At 38.4% G+C, this 26631-nt stretch overlaps 1 protein-coding gene across 1 annotated transcript in view; it reads right to left on the bottom strand.

The window, feature by feature from the left end:
• The window catches only part of ADAM7 (ADAM metallopeptidase domain 7), a gene marked incomplete at both ends in the record, with an annotated part of 87259 nt that overhangs the window by 53803 nt on the left and 6825 nt on the right, over positions 1-26631 (bottom strand). The window contains 17 exons of the mRNA XM_080926759.1: positions 2682-2738; positions 4291-4353; positions 7548-7647; positions 8014-8119; positions 8606-8684; positions 9401-9481; positions 11287-11473; positions 12387-12489; positions 12904-13099; positions 14286-14375; positions 15738-15912; positions 17780-17907; positions 19666-19750; positions 22315-22484; positions 23377-23448; positions 24036-24089; positions 25493-25682. Of these exons, the coding sequence (XP_080782885.1) occupies positions 2682-2738; positions 4291-4353; positions 7548-7647; positions 8014-8119; positions 8606-8684; positions 9401-9481; positions 11287-11473; positions 12387-12489; positions 12904-13099; positions 14286-14375; positions 15738-15912; positions 17780-17907; positions 19666-19750; positions 22315-22484; positions 23377-23448; positions 24036-24089; positions 25493-25682 (1936 nt within the window). The remainder of the gene's footprint in view (positions 1-2681; positions 2739-4290; positions 4354-7547; positions 7648-8013; positions 8120-8605; positions 8685-9400; positions 9482-11286; positions 11474-12386; positions 12490-12903; positions 13100-14285; positions 14376-15737; positions 15913-17779; positions 17908-19665; positions 19751-22314; positions 22485-23376; positions 23449-24035; positions 24090-25492; positions 25683-26631) is intronic.

The following is a 26631-nucleotide window of genomic DNA, read 5'->3' as shown; positions in this document are numbered from 1 at the left end:
TCCTTCCCCTAGATCATCTCCTCTCCTATTGCCCCCTCATAAGCTAAAACCCTAAGCCAGCATCTTTTCTAAAAGAGTAAGCTTTGGTTTAAACGACTGTTGGGATGCTCTGGAAGGGTGATGTATGTGACGTGCTGTGTCACAGGGTTCTCACTGGCTCCTTCAGGAGAAAAAACTGCAGCAGTATGGCCACAGGCACACATGGCCAAGGCCAGCACACTCTGTTTCTCTCTAGCTTTTATTTTATCGACTCAAAATTTTTCATTTAGCGTTTGAGATCTTTATTTCAGGATAAGGGGAAATTATCTATTGATTTACAAGACTTAACAGCTCCCATTAAGAAAACAGAGACTGTGAGAGAGAGAGAGTGCTACCACCCACAGACATCTGTATAAGGAAACAACCCCACACAAGGCAACAAATCCATGGACCTGCAGTGATCTGCAGTAGAGAAAATGAACACTAGTCATACTCCCACTTGTGTTTCCTAAGGGCTCAGAGACTTCCCCCATGCACACAAGAAGGTGGAGTGAACTTTTTAAAGTTCCTATCACTTTCTTGGCTTCTTGCAAAACTCTAGAAAGACAGGTCTAGGAACTCAGAGCTTGTAGGAGCCCCTACACCCTGGGTAGTAGATGAGATGCTTTGTGATGGTGCTGTCATCTATGAGGCCATTCTTTTGTCCCCTCATCTTCTAATCACCTACAATAACTCTCTGCCCTGCCCTGGCCTCTCTGGCACTTCCATAGGAGACAATTTCATTGAAAGCACACTTCAGTGCTGTAGCTTGCAAATCAAAGTAGGCACACTGACATCTGTTCATATGCTATGATCTTTCTGGATTTTTGATTTGTTTTGTTTTTTAATTCTCGAGTTGGACCTAGGATGTCTCCCATTCCACTCCAATACCAGCTCTTTCCCTAATGTCTCTGGTGCATTTTTAAATTTTATGCTTTTGTTAAACAGTTCTCACCAAGTTTTTCAATCTTGACATGATTCCCCCCTCCTCTCTCTCCAGTCCATACAGACCCTGAACCTGTGATCCTCCTGCCTCAGCCTCCAGGGATAACAGTCCTGGACTCCTACATCTGACCTGTAAGTGAGTGCTTTTAAAATGATCCTAACAAAGTAACCAACAACTAGCCTTGTCTGTTCCTTGTATGTGAGGCTCTTAATGATCACTGTCCAAGTTTTTATTATTATAAAAGTAGGAAATTACTAGAGCAGAGAGACTTCCTATTTGGACATTGAATTAAAGCCCATTGGAAATTTTATATTCAATTTTCTGAAGCTTATATTTGTGCTACAAATTGTGGGTTCTATGACTTAATATTAACAGGAAGAAAACTATTTCTCTTAAACATTTTCTATCCAGGTAAAGAATACTTGGAAAACAACCAAACTTTGTTTAGCAGTCATTAAGGCAGTGATGATCTTCATAGAGGATATTCAGCCCAGCCTTGCCTGGCCACTTTGGATATCCAGCTTCAAATTCTAAACAGAAGCAGATGGGTAAGAATGAGTTGCTTTCTGTAAAATCTGTAAACTTTTATTTCAGACCCTCATACATACAAATTGGAATTAGGTTTGTGGATGCTGATTGACTGCTTTAAAATTATTCATTTGTGTGTGTGTGTGTGTGTGTGTGTGTGTGTGTGTGTGTGTGTGTGCGTGCTACTATATCTGAGACTTGGCTGTCCCCTTCCACGTGATCTCCTTCCACATGATCTACTTCCTAGGATGAAACTCGGGTGGTTGGATTTGCACAGCAAAAACCTTACCTTCTGAACCCTCTCACTAGCCTCACACCCATCTGATGGTAGGCCAAGGTTATTTATGCTCTAAAAATGAATGGGCCCAGCACAACAGAAAGATAGTGACTTATTCTATGACAAGATGCTACATAGCATGCTTGCTGGAGGGAGTGTCTCCACTGTCTGCTTACCTTTGTCACAGGGGAATAGAAGGATCATTAATAAATACCCTGCTTTGTCCATCCTAGCATGTGTCTGTACTAGTCAGAATTCTCTTCCAAAAAAGTCTGTAGTACAAAACACAGCGACCAATATACACTGCAGAAACTTCATGCAAACAAGTGAAGGAGAGGAAGCAGAAGCTCAGAAGTATAGGTATGATATAGAAGAAATAGTTGTCTGTTTCTTTGCCCCCCTTTAGATTTCTTTTCCAATAATAAAAGTAGTTATCCAAAATAGTTATCCAAATGGGGCAGTGCCCCTCACAGCAGTTGTTTGTTGGCTTGGTAAGAGAAGTCCTTTAATAAAGGAGCAGTTTGGTAAACAGAGGTTCCTTGTCACTCTAACAAATCCACCATGCCCTCTAAAATATACCAAGGAACTCCACCACATGGTTGTGACCAACAAAATCGGGGAGAAAACTGTTGTTTTCAATTTTTCTAGAAGAACATGTGAGTCGGACACTGTTTATTTTCAGCTTTCTTCTTTCCCAAAGTTTAAAGTCCTGGTGTAAATATGTATTATAGCATATTCTATAGAGATTGCAGAGAGTCCAGGAACACATTTTACCCATCCTACCTTCTGGTAAGTACAGAGGATGTCTCCAGACAGGGGATGGGTCAGTGAACACTGAAGAATGCCAGCATTTCAAAATTTAAACAGGGAGGTACTTCCTGTCACAGAAACCTACCTGTCACAGAAACCTACCGCGTTATCATTTTGCTTGGGGTCTGCAATTCCTCTTGGGTCCTTGCTGACCGATTTCTGTAACACATAAAGTATGCTTTAACAGGAACTGAACTAACTATTGCTAGAGGCACACACATTCACAGTGCATGCGCATGAATATACACATGCCAGGCCACTTCTTGATTCATGAGAAATCATCAAAGGCAATTCATTAATGAAAGGGGAGGCTGAGGACATTTCTGCTTATGAAAGATCCCAGGAGAAAAAACTAGTTCTTGTAAAGTATGTGACTCGCCTAGAATATGTCATATAAGAGATTTTTCAAGCTTGTCTACAAAACCCTATCAGAACTATCTTGGATATGGATGGCACAGGTTCTTCCAGGAATGCAGTTGGAAATTTGCATGCACAGCTTCTGTTAGGCACAAAATGGGGTCCTTTTCAGTGATAGTGAAGAATCCAGACAAAACTTCTCTGACCACAGCATCTCATTCATTCTTTCAGGGAGCACTGAAGATTTGAGAATCTTGACATGTCTTGTGCTTCTCCTAGCTCCAGGTATGAAGTGCCTTCCTGGGAGACTTTGAAGATGCACTTGGAATTGGGTCATTACTTGAGAATCTGCACTAATTCTTTGTTTTCACCATCTTGCTTAACTGAGAGTCCAGAGCCCTAGAGCTGATCAAGACCTCTGTGAAAAGTACAATCGTGTTTCTGCCCCTCAGAACTGGGGCCAGGATTAGGGTGACATGAGTAAAAAAGCCATTAAAAAAACAGAACTTTAATAATAAAGACAAACTCAATAATTACAGTGATGAATACCAACAAGACCACTTCCGGACAGACACCCAACTGACTCTAAACCATACCATAGGGGTTCTCAGACATCCATGTTTGATGTTCACTATTCCCAGTGACAAAAAAGGAGAATCAGCCTACATATCCTTCAACAGACAATGAAATGAAAACATTGTACTATACACAATGGAATCTTATTCAGCCGTACAGAAAAATAAAATCACAAAGCTGGCAAGGAGGTGGGTGGATCTGGAAATTAATCTGTTCAACGAGTTAACCCAAACTCGGTAGGACAAATATTTCATGTGTGTCTCCTATGTGAACCTTGGCTTCTTTTGCATTTTGGATGTGGCTATAAATCACAAAACTAGAAAGAGTACTTGAGAAAGGAAAAGTGTGCTTTAAGGAAAGCAGCGAGAGGAGATAGTAACAGAATATGTATGACACAAAAGCAGAGAAGAAACTGTTCCCTAGCAGTTAAAAGGGTACAAGAGGAATGGGAGGAATGAGGAAGAGAAACAAGGAAGGAAGATAAACAATGTATGCATGAAAATGCCACACTGAAACCTATAACCATGCATTTTAATTAAAAGTTGTCTTCTTTTTAAAATCACAGTTAATCGACAAGAGCTTATGACCAAATATGAACATTTTAAACAAAGGGTGTCCCCTAGAGTGCAGGCTCATGTTAATGCTAGAGTGAGTTAGTTATATTTCAACCCAATATCTGGGTGATGTTCCCAGGCCTTTTCAAGGAACTAATAGCAGTTGAGTAAGACAGAATGAGTTCCACACAAACGGACACAACCAACCAAGACACTAGACATACCAGTGTGATGTAGTGAGGACTTGAAAAGTTTGAAGGAACTCTTTCCAATGACTCTGCCATGCTCTGTGATGAAAAAATGTTAATAATCTCCAATTAATACTCAAGAAAGAATCACTCTTTCTAAGACCACAGAATATCCTTCTTAAACCAGGATAAAGACCCAGTAAAGAGATAAACAATAAAAGATGTAGAAACAGTAATTTTCCTTAGATTGCTGTCTTACAAATGAGTATACCTAAGGTCTTCTATAAAGAACATGCATGGGAGAAGATATTATCTTCTTAGTATGCCGTTGTGTGAGAAACGCCAGGTGGGTCTGCTAGTTTCCAAATCTCAAACACTGTTGGCATTGTGAAAGGCCATGGTCACTTATATTGATTTGGACCTTGAAGCTCTTTGGATCCTCCCAAACTGCCTATGAATATACAGATGTGCTTGACTGAGGTCCCCTTTTTAATTTACTTTATGCTAACTCCCTAGGAGATAGTAAAACAAATAGGAGGCATGGGCCAGCAGAAGCAAGACATTAGTCTGACACTTATTACAAAGAGAAAAACCCAGGTATCATTCATTATATATACATTTATATATGCATATATATTATTCATTTACATCATTATGTGTATATTATATACACATACAATAATTATGTTTTTTAATTATATATGTATAATAAATATATAATTCATTATATATTTTTATAAATTATATGGATATATGTAATTCATTTTATAGGTATATATTCATATGCATACATAATCTATACATATACATATAACTCATTATATAATAAATAAATATATATATAGTGAATATATATTTTAAATATGATGTTTTCTCCAAACCACAGTTTTGGTGAGGATTGACCTTCCATGGTAAGTTAATATGTCAAAAACTATTATTTAAACAATTATTATTTATACAATTCTATAACAAGTCATATAAGCCCTTAAATAGGACATTTGAGAGCTCAGAGCTCCCTGTAAAGTTCATAAAACTTTACCACTATGTGTGCATCTTCAACATTAAGCTCAATTATTCTGACAATCAGCAGGTTTCTTTTCTTAGAGTATTCCACTCAACCAAAAAAAAAAAAAAAAAAGTCAAAGAGCCATTAAGGAGCATGTAATATTGCTTGTTTTGTTACTGAGACAGGATCTCCCTTAGCTGAAGGTCTTGAACTCTACATCCTAGTACCTCTGTCTCTCAAGAGATGAGATCCCAGGAAAGTACAACCATCCCCAACCTAGACTTGCAGCCTTGACAAGGAACAAACAAGTCACAACTCTATGTAAATCTTTGGTGGCATCTCTGACAGTTCCCAACTTCCACCCCATGGTTTAGAGAACGTCAACTTCACTCTTAGCTTATGAAATGCACCTATCATAAGGAACTTGTAACAAGAAAAGCAACTGCAAAGCACATAAGATAAAGCAGATAATCAACATATAGGAAGTGCTAAGTATACATCAAACACTTTGTGTGCATAGATTTTGTTGTTTCAACCCAGGACCAACTATGTGAGATTGATACCGATATCACTTAGTTTCATGCCAGAAAATTCTCCATGTACATTTGGAAATTTTTCATACAGTATTTTCTGTTCATAAAAACAGACTATCAATATTTGTATTTAAGTATGTCAGGGTTAAAAATGGCGTAGCAAAAGGAATACACTGATAAAGAAGGTAATAAACTATCATATAGAAAGGTAAAGACAAATTATTCCCCTAAATATTCTAATGGAGTTCAGAAGATTTTTATGTGGTTGGTTGTTTTGTTTTGTTCTCAAGCGGCCTATGTGCATCATAAGGGTAGAGAGAAGATGTTTTGCAAATATTTAATGAAACTCTTAAGGTTTTGGAAGCAAAAGAGTTCAAAATATTTAGTCCTGTGCAACCAGGCTTCCTCCAAATACCTCAAAGGCACTGGCATCATTGGCTAGAGTGATGTCTCAGTGGTTGGAAGTGCTTGCTGCTCTTGGAGAGGATGGGGGTTTAGTTCCTAATACTGACATAGTCACTCACAACTGCATGTAGCTCCAACTTCAGAGCCTCCAATACCCTCTTCTGGCCCAGGAGGCACCAACACACACATGGTGCCTACACATACATGCATGAAAACACACTCATCAAATACAAACAAATACATCATTTCAAAAAGATTCATCACTTCATTTTTATTGTCAGTGTCTCCAGAGACAGTGACTAATATCAAAATTATTTGAGTCTCTCTGTCCTTTCCTAAGACTTGGATCCAAACAGACATTTTATCATTTGGTTAGGGTAATCTTACCTCACCAGTTGCAAACACAAAATGCCTGGCCAGGTATAATGGTGGCATCTGGCTTCCAGCGCTCAGGAGCATGAGGAATGAGAACAGTCTTAAATTTGAGGCTATCCTGGCCTAGGTGTTTCTCACTTGACATGGTAGTTACTTAGAGTTTCTGACAGAAGTTCCAATTAAGGTTTCTCTTTCTTGTCTCTTTCTGTTATTTTAATTTCTAATGCAATTATTATTTTGAGAATACAATTTCTATTGTCCTAAATTTAATTCAGTTTTTTTTATACCTTAGAAAACAATTTACAATACTAAACTTTTCCATTAGTACCCAAGGTACTGTTTTATTTAATCAGTGCCTTCTTCTCTGAAGTAAGTCTTGGTTATTGTTTAATGTGCATTTGCCACTGCCTTCCTCACATCCCCCATTTACGGACACAATGAAAACTTCACTTGTATGGGGCACCTTGTTAAATGCCTTCCACGCATCCTCCACTTGATTTAGCTTAGGCTTAGTTCCACATTGAAAACATATATTTGCCAGAGAGAAAAGCCAGTGAGATTGCTCAGTTTGCAAATATGCTTAGACTATCATGAGTCTAAGGATCTGAATTCAAGCCCACAAACCCACTTAAAGGTGAATGAAGAGAACTGACTCTATAAAGTTACCCTCTAACTGTTCTTTCTACACACACACACACACACACACATGCACACACATATACACACACAGACACATACACACATACACACACACATATATACACACACACACACACACACATATACACACACATATATACACACACAGACACACACACACTCATACACACACACTCACACAGACACACAGACACAGAGAGAGACTATATATATATATATATATATATATGTGCGTATATATATCACCCCAATAATAAAAATACATGAATATGCATGTGACAGTTCATCAACAGTCACACATGAAAATATCTCACATGAAGGGGATGGACATCTGTCAAGATCGGCTCACTCCTTGTCTGAAGCTCATCAGGAAAGTATCCTTTATTCTCTACTCCCTGTATTTCTCTAGGAGAGCTGTAAAGAGGGGAAATGGAACATTGGCATATGCTACGGGAATAGACAAATTACTATAATTAAACCACACGCAATAGTTTTAATTGATGTGTAGCTAGTACCTTGTAACAGTTCAATTACAGTATCTCAGAGAGTAAACAATATTCATATTTTAAAGAAAGAATTGTACAGGTTTTCAACATGTAACAAAGTTTGGGAACCACAGGGAGATGCACTTGGATATGAACAGGCATGTAAGAGTTTGATTAGGTATTCTGGTTGATCTTTAGTACTAGATTCAGGCCTCCCTGCATTGATAAGCTCTGTGGCTACAAGGTTAGTATGTACTTAGTGATGGCTCTCTTTACACAGACTGTGCAGACACACCTTTGAACTTGCTTCATCTTAATGCATTTCTGGTAACGGATTAGTAATATGACAAGTCCAATACCAATAATAACCATTACAAGCACAATGACCATGATGGAGACACCTATAACATAAAGACAAAGGAACATGGTTTCAGATGGGCATCACCTTTAGCACAGCAGAACGCTGACAATGGTTGTAGCTTCATCTCTTCCCTAAAGGACTTCCCCCCTACTTCCTCCAACATGACACAAATTACAATTTGTATTAAAAGTTAAAAACCAACTTTAAGGATCCATGATGCTTAAGGAAAGCCATAGATAGTCTGCATGAAAATGCCTGCGTGCTGGTTATTAACCAACTATAGAAAAAGTGCCATTGTGGTTTGGGTTGCAGAACTCATAAGCCACAGATGGCTAGGAAATAGGAAATGCATTAATGCTAAAAGACAAATGTAGTAAATTTATCTTGGATCTCCAAACATGTAAAATAGTAAGGTGGGACCATAAAAATTCACGCAGAAACACAACAACTACATGACCAATGGGAAAAGGTTTTTCTTGGTGGGAGACTTTGCATATGTGTGAGTGTTGTGTTCTAGACTGCTTACTGGTAAGGTTTAAGGCTTCTCCCCACTCCATAATTACTGATCCTTCCTCACACTGGCACTCAGGCTCGTTGTCATCCACCTGGAAGAGCAGTCAATCATGTATCATTATTGTCGTCATTGTTATTGTTATTGAATGACTGAAAAGCTATGCTTTGTAGTTCATCTACATTAGTATTAGTTTTGTATTAGGCCCACACATCCATATATACATCCATATATACATCCATATAAATACCTAGTACTTGAAAGAGTATTTGATAAATACACACACACACACATATATGTACACACACATATGTACACATACACACATACATACACACACACACACACACACACACACACACACACACACACACACACATGTAAACTTTATGTGGCCACCTTAGTTTAGGGGGAATGTTCTACCCAAATACAAACGGATAGTATTGAGCTGAAAATAAATTTAGAATTTGCATGTTTTTGCAAAAGCTTTGGGCCAATGTTGGTACAGGTATAATTTAACTGTAAATGGTATTAGGGGAAATTAAACCTTAAATTTCATGTTTAAGCCTTATATGTATGTATATAACTGGCTGTCTAAATTACCAATCCGATAATACATTTTTACTTGCAACATTAGCAATGTCTATGTGTAATAGTATCTTGGTTTGCTCTTTGCACTAATTTCACTGTCTATACATTAGGTGTAAATAAAATCTATTGCTCGTTAAAGGAGTCAGCATACTTCCACATAGGCTGAAGGTAAAGATATTGACAAGACACTAACTACCACATGAGGCAACAAAGCCTTACATCGTTTCCATCACACGGGGAGGAGCAGGTGGTTGAGTTGTAGGCCGTCTCCATTTGTACACATTCGCCATTGCTGCAAACCTAGAAAAGAAGGGACTGGTGTGAGAGATGCAGCTCGTGAGACATGGAGTTTCACACAGTCCCTTAGGAATTTACACATCCCCTTTTCTGCGGCTTAAGTGCACGTTCTGTGCAGCACTTGGGGGGGGGGGGGTTGTTCTCACAACCATGACACCCAAGTCAGTCTCTCTGTTCTCAAGCTCAACCCAGGATAATGCTGAGAAATGGCTTGCTTTGATTTCACCATCTTTGTTTAGCCAAAGGATAGAACCACAAAGACAGTTTTGCAGTTCCTCTAAGCCAATGCATGGAATGATCTCCCCCAGCCCCTTGTTCTTTCTCCTCTCCTCTCCTTGTTCTCCAGTTTTCTGCCATTCCTATCATCCCTCCTCTTCTCTTGGGCCTTGTTTTTTTTTTTTTTTTCTTTTAGGGATGAATTTTAACCAAGCAGATGGAAACCAAGGAGCCCTCAGTTGTGTTTAGGTAGGAATTTCCTTCTTAAAAAAAAAGATTTCTCTGTACTCTCATGTTTGCTGAAGAATTATCTATACTAAGATACTGACTCAATATAAATATATATATATATACATATATATATATATATCAATAGATAGATGAACAGAAAAGTGTGGCAAACATAATATGGAGTATAAAATATCTGGGAAATGAATCTGACATTTGTGGCACCTTGAATAAGTGTGGGAAGCAGGGTATGTGAGCTAAGGCAGGCACAGAGACAGGGAATTCTCAGTCATGCATGAGAGATAAAAATCCTTAATCTTATGGAAGCAGAAAACTGAATTTTGGCTTCCAGAGGCTGGTGACCTGGGGTAGCCAGGGAATGGAGAAAGTGGCACTAGTTGATAGGTTTTAATTTTCAATTAACCAGGAAGAATAACTTTTAGTGGTTCATGGTACAGCAAAATGATTGTAATTAATAATAGTTTATAGAATATTTTAATATAGTTAATAGGATTCTGATGTATCCAACATAAAGAAATGGTCACAGATTAAAGTGGCATCTGTCCTAATCTCTCAGTTTTGGTTACTCTCACTATATCTGTATGAGAAGATTATACTTTATTCAACAAATTTGCATGATAATTAACTATAGATCATAATAATTGTTAAAAACCAGAAGAGTTAAAAGCCTATCTGTACTAAATGGTTATACTGTACTCGGCAAACTTTCCTGATAATTAACTATAGATCATAATTGTTAAAAGCCAGAAGACAGAGTAAAAAGCCTGTGTTGTATTTTTTTTCTCTGTTAAAAAGTAAGTATATCAAGTCAAGCTGCAATCTGAGTAGTCACAATGCTCTGTGGGTAGTCAGCTCTCGTCCTTTAAATCAAGTATTATACTGGCTCTCACACCACCGGGAGAGCATTTCTGTTGGAAATGCTCTATGTATGACATTCTCGAGTACGCTGGTCTATAGACCATGGGAATCCAGCCCAATTACTGAAAGCCTATTACTTATCCAGTAAATATGATTGCATGGACAAAACAAAATGGAGGATGCTTGCCAACATCGGTAATAGTAGTCAGTATAGAAGCCCTGTGTGATTTCATTAGATGCCCAATTTAAGATACAAATTGAACAAATTTACAGCAATTACATCCAATTTAGTGTTGCTACAATTAAGCAAGAATAATATCCATATTGTTTCTACCCATTCCCTTAATAATTTATGGAAAAAGTTACCATTGTTTTTCCTGTTTATCCATACAGAAGCAAACCCCCTTTGAAACCAATGAAAATAGACAATGTTTGTGAGTCCCTGAGCCAAGAAATTTGGATCATATACAGAGTTTTCCTCTTACCATTCCCTCGCCACATTTTGTTCCAGAATTAACCAGGCCCATGTCTCTAGAATTGTGATATAGAAACATGGTTTTGCATTTGATGGATATATTCTGTTTCACATTCTTAAGGTTATAGGCTTTATCCTCTCCAAGGCGTATTGAGCGCTGGCCTCCTGTGCAGTATATCTTTCCACATTTGAGATCTCTGAAGGAAAAGCAGGACATTCTCAGATTTAGGACCAGTAACCAAAGCAACGGTGAAAGCCTAGACAATCAGCGCAGCCGCTCTCCTCTGAACCTGGTTTGCTGGCAGATTCCTGGTGAAGTAGGCTAAGAAAGCTCTCAAACATTTAAAGTTCCAGCCCTAAGAACTGGCAAGGATAAAGTATGCAGACGAATCACGGAAAGGTTTCTCCGTCCTTAAAACTCAGTGTTCAAGTACACCAAGAATATTTATTAGTAAATTGGATTCGCATAACTTGAATGGGAGCAGTGAGACCCACTCCATGTTTTGACATCAACTATGATATCTGGCAAGCCTGGGGGTTGCTGCTCTGGCAACATTCAATGCACAGTGGGGCGGCAGCTGAGAGTTACCGGGACGGAGGTGAAGGCTACTTCTTACCCACATAGTGTGAATGGAAGCAAAGGTGGACGTGGCTGAAGGTTTGGGGGTTTCCTTTCCAATCCACCCCCTACTTTCACACACGTGAAAAGCCGTGCAGAATGTCAGCAATACAGACCAGGAGAGGACCGTAACCATGTCGCTTAGTCTCCCTTCCAATCTCCTCTCTATACTGTCTCCTGTCTTTAAATGCCTCCACTGCTTTCCTTCACTCTTTTTTCTCCCTTTAAAAACACATTTTCCATTCCTCTTTACCCTGCTCTGGTAGAATTCTTCTCCCTTGCTCTTCCCCAGTCTTACCCCACCCTTGCTCTCTATTCTCCTGGACCCCAGCTAATAAACAGAGAGGAAATTTAGCCAAGGGAACCAGGAGTCTTTACTCTCCACTCTCTTCCTAATTCTCAGCAAACTTAGGGTAAAATCTGCCAGAACCAAAACCTTTGAAGGGGTTTCAATGCACTTCCATAGAGATCTGTTTGCGTTGGGCACTTACTTCTCTTCACAGGGAACAAATGTGTTGTGCTTGTTTTTGCAGTATCCAAATCTGTTTCCTTTTTTATTCATCCTGTAGCAAAGGCTGTGACTCTCTTCTGATCCTGGGGTTCGAAATTACATGGTAGGATTAAAAAAAAATTAAAACGTACTATTGAGAATGATGAAGCATTTCATTTCCTAACACAGTTAAGCTTTCTGAGTCACAGCACAAAAACGGCGCAGCAGAATGGAATCAATAAATAATGGAGAACTAGTGTACTGAGTTGGGAGAGCGTTCTAAGTCGGGATAGAGATATGTAAAAAGCGGTGTATGTATACCGGCTCTGATACAGATCTAATCAATTATACTGGAGGTAAAATTAGAAATAGAGGTTGCACCCAACAGATGCTAGGCGAAACCTTGAAGGACTGTCACAAGTTATATTATCTCCAATTATACTCCAAATTCTTAGACGATTGTAAGTAAGAAACTTGGACTGTTGTCTCGGTCACTCACTCCCGTGACTGTGTCTCACCACCAATGAACAGCTCCGAGCACTGGTCGTCCCGAGTGGGACACTGCCCCATAAAGCAGTAGCCTTCTCCATTCTTGCAGGGAGACCCGTTGGCTTGGAACTCGTCTTTAGGACACGCAGGGGAGTAGCCAGTACACACTTCAGAAATATCACATTCACTTTTCGCTGGTCTGCATACGGCCCCTCCTTTCTTCATCTGTTGAAGAGAGAGAAATGTGGAAATCTTTGACGGATGAGTCGACGAAACTGAGTACCGAGGTGGAAAGCTGATTTTCTTAACTTATCCATAAGAGACTGGCTCATAGCCTTCTTCTCGGTGCTAAGAATTATTACTATTTTTAGATGTCATAACTTTTATGGGACTCTAAGATAAGAAGATGGTGGGGTATTTTTAAAAGTGTTGTTTTATGTATGTATTTTGCCTTCCTACATGTATTCATGCCTGGTGCCCGCAGAGGTCAGAAGAGGGTGACACATCCCTGGAGCTTCAGTCACAGGCAGTCATGAACTGCCGCATGGGTGCTAGAAACCTAACCTGGGTCCTCCGCAAGAACAGACAGTGCTTATAACAGCGGAGCCTATTCTCTAGCTCAAGATGATGGTTTTGAAGTTGGTATTATGAAAGCCTTAGGCAGGGTAGACATAGGCACAAGATGGTAAAAAGGGATATTATCATTTACCTTGCTTTTGCTTCATACCTTGCTCCGCTGTACCGCCCCAGTGAATCCCCACCCATCTAATGCATAGCATGTACCAGACGCATAGCACAGAATCCCTGTCACCCACAGATCAGATTTCACATCACAAACCGTCACAATCCCCTGCCTCTCATTGCTCAGGAGATTAACCAAACACATTCTTTTAAATGTGTGTGGTCCCTGGAAAGAGTTGAAGATATATATATATATATAGACTCTTTGTGAGCTTGCAATCCATAGGAGCCAAATAAGTGTCAGCAAACCATTGGAGCCAACTGAATTTATGGTCATGTTTTTTCTCCCTCTAATCTTCAGTCACCTAGGGCCTGGGGTCTATGTATACTCTGTTCTTCTTTAGATAAACTATTGTTGGGGGATCAATTTTCCTCCCCAAGCTCTGGAGGTTAAACAGACCATTACTGATCTACACATGGGCAAGAATGGTGTTGGTCATGTGATTTCACCCCTAAAAACATCAAGCGACACTCAGCATCTTTATTTCTCACATCAGAGCACCACCTGGTTCAAACACCAGGACATTTCAGATTAAACATTGCTGGGGGTTTACAAGGACCACTCCGTCTTGGAATTAGTACTGCAGGACCATGCATGGACAGATAGTGCTTTGTTATTCCACACAGCTAAACCGAGAACACCGAAAAACTTGGGGGCCAAGGGTCTCACCTGACATGACTCACAGCACTCTCCTTCCACACAAGTGAATCCTGGCTTCAGGACACATTTGTGTGCGTCACAGCAAGGGTTGGTACATTCCTGGCAAAATGAAAAAGTGGACATCACAAAGGTTGGGGGAGGGACTCCTATTGGATGGTCTAATTAAACTTGTGCTTTTTCAAGAGCTTCATGTAATGCAGGACTCTTGGCTTTGGTGTGTGAATCAGATTACTGTGAGCTACCGGCATTGGGACTTACATTCTGTTGCCTTTTTTCATGCTCCTTCATGACTTCCCAGCTTATGAACTCTTACTGTCAGGAATAGAATCCAAAGACAGTGACCTTCCAGCTTCCCTATGATGTTCATCTTCCATTGCTTCCCTGTGCAGGTGTGATGTCATACAGTTTCTAAAATCTGACCTTAACATCTACAGCTAGGGATGCCATCAATTTCAACCTGAACTTTATTTCCTCTCTCTCCTTTCCCCTGTCAATGTATTATATCATACCCCTTAGGTGTCCTGCCTACTTGGAGAAAATGAAAACTTCAGAGGCAGGTGTCTGTCTGCATCAGCTACGGCTTTATACATTAGCACAGAGCTGTGGAATATTCCAAAATCTGCATAGGGAAAATGGATCTGTGGCCAAAGCCTTTTCTCATTGATCTCAGATGTTAAAGACTGGTTCTCAAGCTCTCTGAATAGATCAGTCCCACCCTCATTATAGAGTTTCTTGATTGTTGTCCTGTTGCAACACTTGGAACCGTGTAGTGTCTAGGGCTAGCACAGAAAATGTTGTTCTCAGACCACGGTCTCAGCAGATTGGTGAGGATTTAAACTGCAACTGCACTGGAGACCTAATATGTCTCAGATTTTAACGTATCCCCAGAGGTTTACATGCCCTTGTTCATTTGAGGCATAAGTAGTGGAGGATGCATATTTATTTGATGAGCTAAAAAAATAGCTTCTAAAAGCAGATTAAAAAATAATTGAAGATTTGCCTTCAAAGCTCTTATAAAATATTCCACACTTGAATGAGTATATGAAAAGTTTGAAGGCTATTTGTCTGCCTATTAAAAGAGACTTTTCTATAATTATAATTGCCCAGCTATGATCTAGACAAGCATCCAAAGGCTCTAAGTAAAAATTGACTGACTAGGAGATTTTTTTTTTTAAGGATAGCCACAACTTACTGTCTGTGGCTGAGGGATCAGATTTAGGGGTACTTCTCGCAAGATGTTAAGGTGTAGTAAGCCAGGCAAATGGAATGTTGCTGATTTCTAGCAAGATCACCACATATGACTTGGGTTTTCCTAACAAGGCTTGAAATGAGGGCTGCTCCAGAGCTGGTATCTGAATGAACAATAAGAACAGCCTCCCCCAGATTCAATGAGGGCTTGGTCATTTGCTGAGATTCCAGCTGAGAACAAGCTTTGTTAAAGAAGACATCACTTGCAAATACCTGTACTGGCCCACAGTCACATTCTTCTCCCTCATCCACCTTCTTGTTCCCACAGAACGGATAATCATTGAATTCTTCTGGAAGTGGGTTGTTGAGCATGCATGCTGGGTTTTGATCCTTCAGAAATTGCTGGTATTGGGTTTGGCTGCATTTGCTGAATTTTATGGCAGGGATGCTAGAGATGAGGTGAGGTGAAAATGAAGATGTGCAACAAGAAAGCTCATGTACATTTTTAATACAAAATTGGGAATAAAACACAATTGCTAACTACTGGGGCAGAGCCAGTAATAAACCCAGGTCAGGTTTATTGTTATTTATTAGTTGTGTTCCAAAAAACAGAACTACAAAATGCCATTTCATTGAAAACCTGTGGTTATGTGTCTTCCAACAAACCCTTTCTGAAGGCATCGGTTAGTTTGTTGTCTGTTTCCTGTTCCTATTTACCCCCTAATGTATCCCACTTATTTTAAAAATTATTTATATTATATGTTATGGTTGTTTTGCTTGTATGTATATCCTTGTACCATGTGTGTAGTGTCCACAGAATCGAGAAGAGGGATGCCCTGGAGCCAGAGTTAAAGATGGTTGAAAAAGCTAATGTAGATGCAGGCTACTGAACCCCAGTCCTTGGGAAGAGCATCAAGTGTTCTCAATAACTGAGCCATCTCTTCATCCCCTAATGTGCCCCCTCTTATCATACCCATGTAATAATACAAATCTGACTTATTATCTCTGAAAAATTATAAACCCCTCAACCAAGTCAAGGATGGTATCTTGTTCAGTTCTTTAAGAATAATCATGAGCTAACACAGTGTCTGGTATGGAGTAGTTCTATATTATATTATATTATATTATATTATTATATTATATTAATTTATTATATATGTCTATGTATTATACTTATATATTATAACATAATATATTTTATTATTTATATAATAAACAACATATATTTATTATATATAGTAATATATGTTACTATAGAAATAAATTCTGCAGCAATAAACATTGCTAGAACTTCTAAGTGCCCCCTTTAAAACTAACACTCCATTCTCTTTGCTTTTCCTTTGGTTTGATTCCCTTAAATGATTGCATATGGAAGAACTTTTGGAGACTTGCGTTCATTAAATGGGTTGATATGAACCTGAGAATATTACTGTTTTGATATCAGCTGCTGACTTCTACTCTGTGACAGCCAGTGCATTTTGAACTTTAGCAATTTTTCATTGTTTTAAAAATATTTGTTTTTCAATGACATGTATTTATGAGTGTTGATGTGGAGATGTGTGTACAGGTACCCATAGAGGTCAGAAGAAGGTATCAGATCCCTTGAAGCTGAGATTACAGGTGTGTGGGAGCTGCCCAGTGTGGATGCTACTACGCTCAGCTCAGGTCCTCTGCAAGAGCAGCATGGGCTTGATCTACTGAGCCGTCTCTCCAGAACTATGTCATTAAATCAATCACCATACTGAAGAAACCACTGATGTAAACATTCTTCTTACTCTTCCTGCCACAGAAGAGTCCAGACATGCCCAGGTCTGAAGCCTGACCACAAGGTAAGCCACTTGCTATGCATTGTGGAGCAATCTCTAATTGACATCTGCTTACAAGGGAAAAACGAGTTTTCTCCAAAGGAGTCTCCATGGGTGCATTAACCTCACTTAAGAGCAGGCTGTAAGCCCAGCAGTAAATGGAAAACAGAAAACCAACCAAATGGTGTTTTTGTAGACCGTTGTCTCCTATGGCTTTACCTGAACTTTTTTTTAAAAATTTTACTGGTTGTTTGCTTGTGTATTATAGTTTTCAGTTTTATATTATTATAGGTCTTAGAGTTGTGTGTGTGTAGGGGGTGTGTTTGTTGTGTTTTGACTATTTATGTATTGCCTGTTTATTTTTTAAAAAGGGAGAAAAGAAATAAGGTAGAGTTGTGTGGGTAGGAGGAAGTGGGAGGAGTTAGAGAAAGGGACCTGTGATTAAAATGTATTATATACATCTTTAAATGTACGAATCATAAATTTTCACATACATTATCAGAGCCTCACCTTCCACCGCCCATCACACATTTCCCCAAAGGACAGGTGCATGGAAAGTCATCATGCCGCATGCCCAGGCTGTGTCCCAGTTGATGTGCCATCCTGTTTCCAATTATATTGACATCTGGCAGAAGATCCTGATTGGAAAAAGCAGCAATAAGAGATGTCTATAAGAGACCTGTGAGCAGTATATAGGTATCATTTTTAATGAGTGGCTGAAAGGTTTGATTTCTACGTCTCAGTTTGTATGGATTGGGAAATGATAGACTTTATTACATCTCATCTATACTCAAGTCTATAAATATAATTTATAATGAAGCTGGGAAAGTGAATTTTTTTTTTACAGATTTCTAACTTTATAATTCAGTGTACAGCATACTCCTATTTGTTGTATTGGCAACTTTGTTTGTTCAAATAGCTAAAACCTAAATAATTAATGTTATATACCTGACTGCGGTGTCCCTCCAAAATTTATATTTTGAAGCCTTAAGCCCTAAGGACTACAATGTTTAGGCCAAGGGGACAAGGTTCCCAGCTGTGGTACCTGTGACCTAATCAAACAAGCTCAAGAGAAACAAGGTTTCAAGAGAAACCTCTGTACAATAGGAAACAGTCAGAAGCTGTCAACATTAAGCCAGGAAGTGGAATGTCACCAGATACAAATGGATCAGGTTCTTGGACTTCTCAGCTTTCAGATTTGTGAGAAACACATTTGTGTGGTTTACAGCCTGCTCAGTTTCCTGTATTTTGTTGCAGAAACCCATATGGACTTAATGCAAACCTCGGGTGCTGATATCTTACTATGCTAGATATTCAGGAGGCCTCAACAGAGAAGTTTGCTATATTCATTCTAGCCTGTCATTTAGTGTTACATAATCTTGGGAGAGAGTTTGTCTTATGAGAAAACTCTGAAAATCAGAAACATAAAATCCATGGCAGAATTTATTGTTGCCTTGCCTCACAGATCTAGTTCTTGCTTTAATAAACCTGAAAGAGAATAAGCCATGCAGTCATAATAAAGCTCATAGAATAGCTCTATTTTATTTTGTTCATATGAAGCTTCAAAGGCTTCTTTGTCTGGCTTAAATGGGATCATTGAAATCACAATCGCTTCGATTGGGGTAACTACCCTTTGTATGCAGGTCTTACGTCAATCAGATACTAAGGCAAACCTACAGTCACAAAAGTTATTATAAAGTAATCAGTTGGTAAGGTTATATGCATAACTTTTAAGGCTTTAAGTCTCAAAGTGACTAAGCTGGGGGCAGCATCACCCAGGAAAGGATAGCAAGAAAATACATGCAAACCTTCATGTTTTCAACTATGTCTCGAACAGAGTTATGAGAATAGTATTTACTGGAAGCTTTTGGGCTTGGAGAAAGGTCATCCAACCAAGATGAGACAATGATTAATAGGCTCTATACTTGCTAAACTCGATTTTCAAGGCTGTCTTGATATGGCACATTAAGTGCCTTTTGAACTTTTTTATTTCAGTTCAAAAACAATTAGGATGATTAAATCAAACTAAAATGCCATAGAACTTACTTGTCTTTATAAATTGTTATATTTAACACATAGAAGGGCTTTATAAATTGTTATATTTAATACATGAATAAATTTTACAACTATGGAATACACTGTGGTGGTTTCATATCTGTCCTCTGGAGCTTTGAACTGTAGTTTACTCTGTTTAACCACAGTTTTTCACAACTCACTATTTTGTTTTGTCCTGTTTGTTTTCATTTACTAAAGGGAATATAGGTCTTTTAATGACATACCTTGGAAATATAGGTCAAATACAGATTATATACAGCTTTTCAGAGTGATTCAGATAAATACAGAAAACCAATTCAAACACTGTGATTAAATGGCACAATGCTAGGCAACCAGCCTACCTTAACAACACTGCATGAACGAAGGGTCTGGCATATTCCTCCTGGGTAAGCAATTCCTTGCGTATATGTGTAGAGCCACTTCCCACTAAAACAAGATACAGAAATACTTATTCTTAATTTGACTGAACAATGTAATTAACAACAAATTCAAACTGCACTGAAGTACCACAGTGGTAACCCCTGTGCTATTGGAACAATCCTCTATGCTCTACACGTAATAGACATATGGATGACCCAAGTTGATCCTGGGCTCAATTTAAATCAAGAGGCACAGAGAAAATCCAATTATGGTGTTGGGATGAAACTGGAGAACACAGAATGAAATCTTTTCCTAAGGAAAAGAAAATTAGAGAAGAAGAATCTCATTTTTTTTCTTGTCCACCTTGTGCTCAACTCTGGATAAAATTATTTAAATGACAAAAACGAACACAAGCTACAATGGGGTAAATCAGTTAAACTTTAAAGTGTCTGGGAGGAAAATGCAAGAGTGGAAATATAATAAGAAAATATAGCATTAAGAATCACCTGATTGATAACACTGAACATTATTTATCAATCACAGACTAGATGGCCAGAGGAGCAATGATAGTTCTAATCCAAGATTGGAATCAACCCTTGTGTAAAGAAAAGTCTATACCCAACAGTCCCTAAAGGGATACATGTCGACACTGTAGGCAACCTAGCTTGCACTTGACTTGGGTGCTGCACTTAGAGCTGGGCCTTTGTAAACCAAACTATCACAAGCTAGAAGACAACACTTAGAATATCAGGAAATTCAAATACAAGAAAGAAGGCTATCTGGAGGGACCCCTTTGAGTCTTTTGCTTTCAGTTAAAAAAAATACACTCTGTTTCTATATTTGTGTTCTATGTGTCAGTGTTCTTAGAGGAGCTTAGTGTTCTGGGCTTGCCAAGCTCTGGAGATCCTGGAGGAACAGGATATATGTGAAGAACTGGAAAAGGACAGGTGAGAGGCTGACTCCTTTCATAGTTATCTGAGTTTAAACATCACACAAGGGCAATGTCATAGGCATTGTCTTTCTGCTTCTAAATCTATGTGACTATAGATGAAAGATATCTAGTAACTTTATGCATAGTTATTTATTTATTATTTATGCATCACGGACATGATGCCCAGGTGGGCATGAGCAGCCATTCACTTTAAGTCCCTGTTTGCAAACAACTTATTGATCTGAAGTTATATATGAAATAAGGAAAAAAAATATTGTTTGCTGTTCTTATTTAGATAGTGATAGATACCCTGAAATTTACATATGGCTTTGTGAAGTAGATGAGTGGGTATGGGTACCAGCCTCCAAGCCTGAAAATATGAGTTCAATCCCCAAAACCCACTTGGTGGAAGGAGAAAACTTACTCATGCAAGTTGTCTGATGATGTCCACAAGTGCACTGTGATGCTTATCTAACCCCCATGCACATCATAAATAATACGTATATACTTAAACATTAATGTAAAAACAGTGGTCTCCATCTCGCCCACAATGAAATTTATGGTGATATATAACTATGCTTTGCCTGCCATAATTTTTGGTCCTGACACTGTATGAATGTCTAAGTCCAAGACAGGCAGTTGCAATCCTGAGGAGAAATTCTGTGGATCTCTCAGATAAAAACTGACACTCAGGTTCACTAATCCACTAAGTGACTAGACTGGACTCATCACAGACTTTAGAAACTGCTTGCTTCTGAGCTCAGCCTGAAAGCTTTACCCTAGCTAACCCTGGAACAAGGATCCGTAAACTGCCTTTGCAGAACTCTGGAGAGATATAGGCATTATTGGAGGAGAAGTAGGAAGAGCAGGCACTTCTGTAACACAGTGACGTTATCATCATCTAAAGAGATGCTCAAAACTACTATTGTTCTCAAGTGGAAGGTGCTAATCACAGGGTCTATGAATTTCATTCCTATCCCTTTCCTCTGGGCTATGTATAATGCTAGGTACTTTGAGCAGAGGAATTTATAGTTAAATAGCTCCTCCCAAACTTTTATGTAGGAATATTGAAGCTATTGAAGGCTAAGCTTATCAGAGCAGATTGTCTAGAAAGCTAGGTTTTGGTGGAATATTAGAGAGGGGTTGGCCATAGATGGTGATAAGAAATGCCAATGGATCCTCAACTTAACCTGGGTTTAATGTATTTTCAATTCTGCACTAGACTATATAAATATAAATATATATTGTACAGTCTCATTAAAAATATTAAATATTCTACTTTGGAATTTTTCTATGTCCATAATTAACATTTTGTTTTTGTATAATTTCCAAAGTAAATAATTTTAAATGCTTTTGTGTTCTCTATTTTTATACTTTCTGTTCTCTTTTTCTTGTGTGAGTGTGTGTGTGTGTGTGTGTGTGTGTGTGTGTGTGTGTGTGTGTGTGTGTATGTGTCTGAGTTGCTTACATCAGCTGGGGCTGATGGCCAGCAAGCCATGTGATCTTCCTGTTGATTCATGGTGCTGAGATCACAGGCCCATGCATGGTCACACCTAACTTTCACATCATAGGTACTTTGGATTCAAATTCAGGCCCTTATATTTTCACTGGAAGTACTCTTACCCCCCAAAGTCATCTCCTGAGTCCTATTTTTTTAATTGTTTGTCTAATATGTGAAGGAAATAGAATAATCACATACCTCAATAAAATCACATGATCAAAGTCCTTTCTTTTTTTGAGAACTGTTTCTTGCCAAGTAGAAAAATGCAATAAGGTACTTTGTAGATTGTACACTATTTCTATCATGTCTCCAGCTGACCATATTTCAATGCCAGCCAAAGTCACATGAATGTTCAAGGCTTTATAAATCTGTTCAAAGAGGAAATAATTTTCACAAAATGAAATCATTAGATTTTTCTTTCATTATTGCCTATATTCCCCTGTATTAAAAACAATTTTAACTTGTTATATGCATTTTATATAGCACATCCCTTGTTTTGTAAATCAATATATTGACCTACAATGCAGACTATCATTAGATCATAGAGTACTGGGTGAATTTCCATAGATTTTAGTAAAACTAATATGGTAAAATGATGTTTGAAAATCCTCAATTTCAGCATAGAGTTGGCAATGATAAGCATGAATGAAAATACTAGAAAAAAAATCATACCTTTCATGAGCACATTAGAATGCAATGAATAATTAGGGGGAACCCTGCCGACTCAACAGTAATTACCCAAATAGAAATGCGAAGCATTGGAAAAATGAAACAAACAAAAGATAGGATTTCATGCATGCGTGTGTGTGTGTGTGTGTGTGTGTGTGTGTGTGTGTGTGCATGCGTGTTGTATTGTGGGAACAGGTGCATATGGCAACCACAGTTGTGAAAGTCTGAGAACAACTTAATGGTACCTCTCCTGTCTGGCCACAGTCATAGAGATTCCAGGGATTGAGCTCAGGCACAGCCCTTTTATGGTGTGCACCAAACACCTTTCTCTATTGACTGAGTCATCTCACTGATGGCCAAGTTTTAAAATTTACTTAGATATTAAATGTAATTTACTTAGTAAAACAAAACTTCTGTGCTGTGGTTTGTCGGTATGGTTGTTTTGAAGATATGTTTACTAACTAGTTAACCTGGTGGACCTGTGGTTCATGCTTGATCAATATCAAAACACCACAGTCCTTTCAGAAACCTGTCCCAAATAGTCTGTTGTCATTACACCTTCAGATTGATTTCGATTAAATCATAACTTACCATGTTGACAAAATTGACCATTCCCCAAATTCGTTTTCTTAGCTTGTTTTGGGGTTTACTGTTCCTCCGGTACTGGAGACACAAATGTGACATTTGTTACTTGTCATTATTGAAGGAAAAGCTCAGCAAAATATTTCCACTTTCTATAAAATATTGTAAAGAGCAAACAAACAAACAAAAAACCAAGGCAAAAACCAAAACAAACTAAAGAGACCTCTACAACAACAGCACCACTGGGAAATATAATCCCTTCCTTTGTTAGAATATTTAAGGCCCTAATTCTCTCTTCCTGTATGCTCCAAAGAACAGTAACACAACCTCTAAATTTCACTTCTTATTCAGATGAAAAGTTTCTCCTTAAGTTTTAGTATTTGAAAGTCATCAATTATCTTCTCTTGAGTTCAATCCTAAATTGCTGACATGTGTTTAAGCATTTATAAGTTAGTCAAAATTCCTATTTGTCACCATAGGAAGGGAGGTCTTATTTTCAATTAATCTGTTAGATTATGAAGAGACTCAAGAGTTTCTCATATACCTATGTTTTGAGGAGCTGAAAGCAGAAATGTGAATTTAGAATGGAATTAAGTGGAATTTCCTTCTTTCTAAATGAGAACAGTAACTATAGTTTTAAAGAGTATAGTGTCCATCTGAGAACTTACCACATATTCATCAGCAACAATGAACAGTTCAATGAATTTTTCTTTGTGATAGCCCTGAAAATACAGACTATTCAATGAAACTCATTATCAATTTAATAGAAAAACAACCCAATATTTTAATGCTAAAGAATGTATTTGAAGGTGAAGTAAATGAATGTATCTGATACATGGATGCATGTGATGATTTACATGTGCCCATCCCAGGGAGTGGCACTATTAGAAGGTGTGATCTTGTTGGAGGAAGTGTGTCACTGTGGGGGTGGGTTTAGAGGCTCTTTTCCTAGCTGCCTGAGGATGCTCAGTTTGTTCCTGGTTTCCTTTGGATAAAGATGTAGAACAATCAGCTACTCTTGCACCATGGCTGCCTGGATGTGGCCATGCTGCTGCCTTGATGATAATGGACTGAACCTCTGAACCCGTAGGCCAGCCCCAGTTAAATGCTGTCATTTATAAGACTTGCCTTGGTCATGGTGTCTGTTCATATTAGTAAAACCCTAACAAAGACAATGAACTTTTCTGACTAAAACATCTGGACCTACACATTACATTTTAATGAACCTTGAGTAGTATTGCACATTTGACTGTTTTGCCTTTTTTTTATTTAGACTTACAGCTCAAAATAAGAGCTATAAATTATTACAAGTGATTTATTTTTATATTTGAGGTTTTCTTTTTTCATTTACAGACAAAACAGCTTACTACTAAGCTTATGTGCTTCTAGCTCATATATTTGAATAATATTGATATCTATACATACACTCATGTATTTGCATATAGACATGTATGTCTAACTGTGAAATGACTGCCAAGAATACCCACATTTCCTCTACTTTTCCCTGGTACCCCCTATCCTTTTTACGGTGTGTTGTTCTCAATTCCAAGGACATTTATAAGCCTTTCCTTTATAGGAAACACAAATACCAGGATATTCTTCAAAATTTTGAACTTTATAGGACAAATGCATCCTCTGAGCAGTGCCCAAGGCCTCTCTTCAAAGATTTTAACTAAGTCAATTTTTTGCTTAACTATGTAATTATTTATTCATTAAGTTGTTCAACCAAGAAAGCATATAATGTTGTCAAAATTCACTGCCTAGACTATGAACATGAGGAGCAAAACAAGCCTGCAGGCTACCAGTTAGCATCAAGGGGAGTTCTGTGTTAGCCTGAAATCACTGAAAATCTCATAAGCAAGGGGGGCTGCTGGGGCTGATGTAAGAGGTAAGCCTGCTATGCCATCGACAACTTCCCTCCAAAATGATAAGGAAGACAAGGAAAACCCACATCAAAGATAGGATTCAGGATATGGCAATCTTCCTCTTCCAGTTGCTGACAGCCTTAATGCTGTTATTCTGTAGGGAGGGTGGAAGTCTTTTCTCTTCATTAAGATTGCTGGAACATTGTGAAGGAAATCAGAAGTGTTTTCTTCCCGAGGAAAAGAGGGATTAGAATACTCACTTCTTCTTGATGTTCTTCTATAACCTTAGCATCTTTCAGATCAGAATTCTTGGTCAAATTGAGCACCCCACAGGAGTAGTTGGTAGCATAGGATGACTTGACATTGTATTTGAACACCAAATGTTCTCCATCATCTGAGTATTTTACTGGTTCAATGAGATACCGCTGGTCATTCACCCTGAAGAAGCCCCTGTGAAAACAGCAACATGACATTATTCAAAATTTTAGCTATCCCACTCTATTCAATTAACACTAGCCTTTTCAGGAAAGGGCAACTATTGGGATCAAGACCTCCTGAGCATGGAGCTGGGTGATTTGGACAGCAAACGTGTAATACAGCATTGTGACCTTACAGTGAATTTGGTAATTTTAGGAGTCACTTTAATCGTTGTCTTCTAAAGCATGATTTTTGCTTGGAGCATAGGCTGAAAAGCAGTTTTTGACCCATGGTCACCTCAAAGTTTTTGCATAAATTTATTACATTCTTTGGGCACTAACAATAGAGTGTCTAACAAAACAAATACTGCTGTATAGTTTTGTCATAAAACTCATGTCAAGAAAGGTTCTCACTCATGTGAATTCTGCAAGCTACTCAAGGAAAGTCAAGCTGAATGAACACAGAACTTTTTTCTTTCTTCTGCCTTCCATCTTTCCACACATCTTCTACTTCTACCTTTATGTCTAAGACTTACAGAAAAATTATGAGCTTTATTTCTGACTTTATATTTTTAAGACCAGAATGGGTCTGCCACTGTAGACAGAAACAGTAACATCAGAGGAAGCCCAGATCTCAGAGACAGGAGACCTGTACTGATGAATCAGCCCCAATATTCACCAGTTCAGCATCCTTAAGCAATTGTGTAATTTCAGCATCATGGCCTGTACTATGAGAGTCCATGGTAGACAGTGTCCAAGAATCTTCTATCTTTAAACCCTTACAACCTGTGTTGAAGACCCACTATGTGGAAGGTTATCTGTTGGGTTTCTTGTTGGTGAACATGAACATAAACACAGTAGATAGTTCACACTCACTGATAAGAGCACATAGTGACCCCTCTTTCCATTAACTTTCATATTTATTATGGTTGGTGAATAGAAACCAGTCAAGTAGTTGTGGCTAAAACCTACACAAATGAATT

Source organism: Micromys minutus, assembly GCF_963924665.1.
Source record: "Micromys minutus genome assembly, chromosome: 12".
In the NCBI taxonomy this organism is placed as follows: domain Eukaryota; kingdom Metazoa; phylum Chordata; class Mammalia; order Rodentia; family Muridae; genus Micromys; species Micromys minutus.
Note: the sequence above shows the minus strand (reverse complement) of the source record. Positions and strands in the feature narration are given on the sequence as shown.